The 5948-nt window shown below is 42.1% G+C and overlaps 1 protein-coding gene across 1 annotated transcript in view; it reads left to right on the top strand.

Moving 5' to 3' along the window:
• Nucleotides 1-5948, top strand: part of SHCBP1L (SHC binding and spindle associated 1 like) — a 58768-nt gene that overhangs the window by 32670 nt on the left and 20150 nt on the right. The window contains exon 6 of the mRNA XM_019501752.1: nucleotides 2534-2639. Coding sequence (XP_019357297.1) covers nucleotides 2534-2639 — 106 coding nt within the window. The remainder of the gene's footprint in view (nucleotides 1-2533; nucleotides 2640-5948) is intronic.

The following is a 5948-nucleotide window of genomic DNA, read 5'->3' on the forward strand; positions in this document are numbered from 1 at the left end:
GGGGGGGCACGTGCCCCCTCTGACACCAGTCAGCGACTGGGGTGGGTCCTCCGGTGGCCAATCCTGCTGAGTGGGAGGTTGGTGGGGACGTTCCCCGCAGCCAATCTCGCTCGCTGTAAAAGTGCCCGTGCCACTTCAGGAACTCTTGCAGCCACTTACGGAAGTGGCGCGGTCGCTTTTGCTGGTGGCCCAGCTCCCCGGCTGGTGCTCACAGTGGGGACACTGGTGCTCCTCCCTGCCCCGTGCCCACCGGCTAAACAGGGAGTGTGGCCTGACAGGGGGTGCACTGGCACTCTCAGGAGCCACTACGCATTGCCTCTGAGTAGGGCAGAAGAACAGGCTGCCTATGGAAGTTGTGGAATCTCCTTCATTGGAAGTTTTCAAGAAGAGGCTGGATAGGCTGAATGGTTTAGAAATAACTTGTTCTGCATCTAGGGTGGGGGTAGTCACTAGATGCTCTTTGAGGTCCCTTCCCACATTATAAATCTGTGATTGTGTGTGTTTGTTTCATAGGCTCCCGGCCTTAGTCAGTGTCCAGAAGGAAGAATGCTGACTGTATGGGTAGCTGTTCAATATTTCTTTTAATTCTAATTACTTAATCTGTCTCACTGTGCATTATTTAGCTCATATTATTCAAACCCTACACTCAGCATAGAATTAATATTATCATAGGCTTTCTGGTTGTCTCTAATTTTAAAGTATCTTATTTCATTAGGGGTCATAAAGAACTCAATATTATAACACCTGTGCAGTGAGGTGGTACTATTCTGATTAACAAAGATTGTCTGAGTTGATAGCTCATTTGGAGTGCCAAGTTTCAGTAGCCTGAGGGGGGAGGTTTATAGAGTATTTAGTGCTTTATAATGCAGTGCCATTATAGTTGACCTTGACCATTGAGCTTGGTTTGTAGTTGTGAGTGTTAAGCTGTTTTGCTAGTCAGTTCACAAGTGTTTCAAGCTGAGTGTACAGAATTTGTAGTTAAACATTTTTGCAGGTCATTGCTAAGATGGTATCATTTGGAACTCTGCTACAGGCAGGGATATGATCTGTTTCTAAAGGGTGGGATATAAATGCCCTAAATATGAGATCATCCTTTCTCTCCTGTAATGCTTCCTCTTTCACTACGCACCTTCAGACTTTTGCTGCAAATGAGGCAAGGTTCCTATGGACAGCAAACTCATTCATTAAAAAACACTGATTCATTCCTATAGCTCAATTTTTCTAGTACACTTGAATGAAAGGGGTTCTTCTGAAAAGATGCTATGTGAATGTGTAATTAAATGCTATTATGCTGTTATGGCCCAAATGCTATTATGGCCCAAGAAGGCCAAATTATGATTGTATGCAAAACACATTTTATTACTTTTTAACTTTTGAGTGTTTGACTATGCAATCATAATGTTTCTAATTTTATGTTAATTCCTAAGGCTTAAAACCTCCATAGTTTTATTGTGGAACCATACTGCCTCTACATGTGGACCAGCATCTGGAATCAGATTCTTGATTAAATAGGAGGGAGCTGTAATGTAGATAAGAGTAAATCGTAGCAACTGAAAGCTTTTGTCTTGTGGGTGTTCCACTAGATGTGGATGGAGATATTTTCAATGGCAACAAATTATTTTGAGACTTCAGAATGTGTCCTTTAAGTACAGGCTCCTAATCCATCTGCTCCTGTCTCTCCTCTGCATACCAAAGCCTCTTTGTTTCCTAACCTGTTCATTTCCTACCTCTGTTCTCTCCCACCTGCTGAACCCAATCCTCCCTGTCTTGCATCTCTTCCAGATTTATTTCTCATTACATTTTGTTAAATTCAAAGAATTTATTACAGATACTAGTGAGCCAGTAAAAAGAATATATGGAACACTATAACTTTTGGTCTCTCTTAGCACCATAAGCATACTTTAAGATGTGTCCATGTATTAAGAAATGTGACTGTTGTGTTTTGTTTGTTTGGTTGTTTTTTTTATCTGACACTTGTACATTTCATTGACACTTGGCATAGCATAGGGGTTAGTTTGTAAGAGAAGACCAAGTTAAACTGTTGAGCCTAGCTAGAAAATACTTTTTGAAAATGGCTCTGTAACAATTTGGGTCTCATCTTTGCTAGTTAGTCAAACAAACATTTTGAAACTAATTGCATACAAGCAGTGTTTAGAGTTCAATTTTTGTTTTTAAATATGGTTCAGAGCCCAATACTTTCACATGTTTAATTAATTTGTGATTTAATTTCTAAGAATTTGTGGATGCTAAGTAGGCTATCTATGTGGTAAATAAATTACTTTTGCCTAGACAAGGAGGAGATACCAAACATTCAGCCTTTGAACATTTTGCATTTAGCACTGTGATGGTTTTGTGATGCTGGGCATTTCTGGTATGTATGTTTTGTATAAGGAGATTGTTTAGGCTTAAATGTGTATCTGTTCATGTCTGTAACAGATATAGCACAACATTTCTTCGTCAGTGTGTCTCATATACACTCAAAATGCTTTGTTTAAAGCTAACTGTAGTACATAAATGTCTTTCTAAATTACAGAGCCCATGGACCTCTGACACCAAGGATCCTAAGACGTAGAAAAGGATACAGAAGTGATGGAAAACCTGTAACTCATATTGTAGCTAAAACAATGACAGCAGAAATGGTGAGGATGACTCTCTGGTTCAGATTTTGAGTCAGACTAGATATGATAAACAAAGCCAAATAACCTAGGAGATGGTTGTATGTAGTTTTCTTCAAGGAGACCTTTGTTCATAAGTGAACCTCTTAATTTAACTGAAATGGTCTAATACGATGATAATGACAATGATGATAACACTGTCTAATACAGTGCCTTGGATGTGGGTGTGAGGTGTACTGTGTCCAAATTTGTGGACGATACTAAATTGTGGTGTGAAGTGTGCACTCTGGAGGGTAGGCAATGATTGCAGGCAGACCTGGACAGGTTAGAAAAGTGGGCAGTACACAATAGGATTCAGTACAATAAGGACAAGTGCTGAGTGCTGCACCTAGAGCACAAAGATATTCAGCACACCTACTGGCTGGGAAGTGAGCCTCTCAGCAGTACAGAAGTGGAAAGGGATCTCAGAGTTGTAGTTGACTCCAAGATGAACATGAGTCATCAGTGTGATGAAATCATCAGCAAAGCTAACTACACTTTATCATGCATCAGCAGATGCATGACAGTAGAACAAAGGAGGTGATTCTTCCCCTCTACGTGGCACTGGTCAGACCGCAGTTGGAGGACTGAGTCCAGTTTTGGGTGCTGTACTTCAAGAAGGATGTTGATAGACTTGAGAGGGTCCAGAGGAGAGCCACTTGTATGGTTAGGGGTTTACAGGACAAGCCCTATGAGGAGAAACTGAGGGACCTGGACCTCTTCAGGCTCCACAAGAGAAGGCTGGGAGGTCATCTTGTGGCCGCCTACAAATTCATCAGGGGGATGCAGCAAGGGATCAGAGATGCTCTGCAGGGCGCGTCTTGGGGTAACAATGGTCACAAACTGACAGAGAGCAGATTTAGCCTAGATATCAGGAAAAACTTCTTCACGGTAAGAGTGGCCAAAATGTGGAATGGGCTTTACTGTGGGGATCTTTAAGAGAAGGCTGGATAGGCATCTGGCTGGGGTCATCTGATCCCAGCACTCTTTCCTGCCTAGGCAGGGGGTTGGACTTGATGATCTGTTGAGGTCCTTTCCGACCCTAGCATCTATGAATCTATGAATACAGTCTTCTCATCCAGTGGGATGCGAATAGATCTACATTTATAGTATGTAGTCAATCCATTAATCTGAAATGAATTTTTAGATCATTGCTTGTTATGTGAATAGGATCATTAAAAAATATTCATCAGTAACCTACTCAGTTCTCTTTACATTAATACCTCTCTCAAGTTTTTATTTTTCTTGATTTGCAGAAGCAGCCTGCTGCTGTTCCTGTACAGATCACTCACAACAGGCCTCAGATGCCAAATCTTGCAGGCAGTCCTCTTCATATTTGCATTCCTTCTCCTCCCCCCACAAGCAGAGATGCCTATTGAAGTAAGACTAGTGTGTTGGGCCCTTTTTGATGGGTTTTGGCCTCAGCAGGTTCTCAAGGTACCATCCTCCAAACTGTGTACCCAGCAACAATCGTAGAAGGGGTCTCTCACACCTGTAAATGAGGGGCTATAAAAGGTCCCTCTGAAATAGGTGGTGCTGCATGATAAGGTGTTAAAACCTGCTCACTGGCAGGGTTCATTGTTTCTTATTGCTCTAAGTACCAGTGAACAAAACAGCTATGGAAAAAGAACTTGAACTTGCCATTATAGACATCATAATAGTGAAAGTGATATGTACTGTTTTCTCCAAATCGGCTAAATGGAACCATTCAGCTCCGAACCTTGTAGCTTGGATCTTGGCTCCACTCGAACCATTTTGATCACATTTCTTGCTTGACTTTAACTTCATCTCTTGATCATGCCATCAAAGTGACTGATATGCTTGAACTGGGTTGAGACAACTGGGACATCATGGTGGGTTGCATTCACTTGCAAAATTGTAATCCATTCTACAAGTGAATCTTTAATTTATATTCTTAGTCCATTGCCTCCTTTTTTTCCCACCACAGTGGATGCATCTAGTTGCATTCCTGAGAGTCAGACTCCTCTCCAGGGCTAAACGGAACTACAGACCATTCTGTGGTTTAAAACTTTTTGTGATTTTTGGATACAGCAGTAAAAGCAGCTGCAGATCTGTGTAAACCAGGATTAAGGAAGGAGAAAGAACTTCCATCATTTATTTCCTAAAGTAAATGATGATAACTCCCTTTCCAGAAGGTGGCAGGGGTGAAAAACTGGATTCAAATATGGATCTTCAAAATGCATTATTGGATTGTATTCACAGTCGTCTGGTTATGGGAGTTCATTGTTTCCACTTCTTTAGAATTAGAGGTTTTGGCGGTTCCTATTTTAGACTTTTTTTGGTAACCAGGCTCTCTAGTAATCATGATATACACACAAGCTATTTCCCTCCTATAGCTTCTAGAGCAGTTCAAGACTATAATAAAGCCCTTGCTACTCATGACCCATCTTCAGGTTTCTACTAAGATATATTCTGCTTCCTGTATGGCATTTCAGTGGCAGGGCATTTTGCTCTCAATTGTTCCTTTTACCAGCTGAAATTTTTAATTGGGGTGGGGGTTTGATTGTAGCAAACAGTTTATTCTTCCTTACTATTTCTCCTGTGGATCAGGTAAATAACAGCATGCTGGATTCAGCTACCTCAATATAGCCCTTCACTTCTGGACTTCTTTACCATCCACTCTAGCTGTCTTGCAAAGACTGGGGTATATCAAAGCAGGGTTCCAGATGTAAGGCAGCATTTACAACTCTTAGAGTGTGAATTATGCCTTACATGTTCACAACCAGCTGATTCCTCTTCATATCAGGGCACATTGTTTGGAGTTGGACAGGCATGCTGAATTCTTGCTCTTCTCTTGACGAGCCACATCTTTCAACACAGAAACCCAATCAAGGCACACATCCACCAGTGCACACATCCACAGGAGGCCTCAAATGCCTCTACACAAACGCTCGTAGTATAGGAAACAAGCAGGAGGAACTTTCCCTCCTGCTAGCTGACACCAACCCAGACATAGTGGGGATCACTGAAACGTGGTGGGACCCAATGCATGACTGGGCGGTGAATGTCAAGGGCTATAGGCTGTACAGGAGGGACAGGATAGGAAGGAAGGGTGGGGGCATGGCACTCTATATTAAGGAGGAACACACATGCTCGTCAATTAGCAAAGAATCAGAGGAGGGCACTCTGAAGTGCTTTGGGTTAGAATACAAGGCAGTCGAGTGGAAAGAGACTTAACGGTGGGAGTCTACTACAGACCTCCCAACCAAGGGGAAGAGCTCGACCAGGAATTCTTAAGTCAGTTCACAGAGGTAGTGAAGTCAAAGGATGTGG

Source organism: Gavialis gangeticus, unplaced genomic scaffold, assembly GCF_001723915.1.
Source record: "Gavialis gangeticus isolate Ggan-Ray unplaced genomic scaffold, GavGan_comp1, whole genome shotgun sequence".
In the NCBI taxonomy this organism is placed as follows: Eukaryota; Metazoa; Chordata; order Crocodylia; family Gavialidae; genus Gavialis; species Gavialis gangeticus.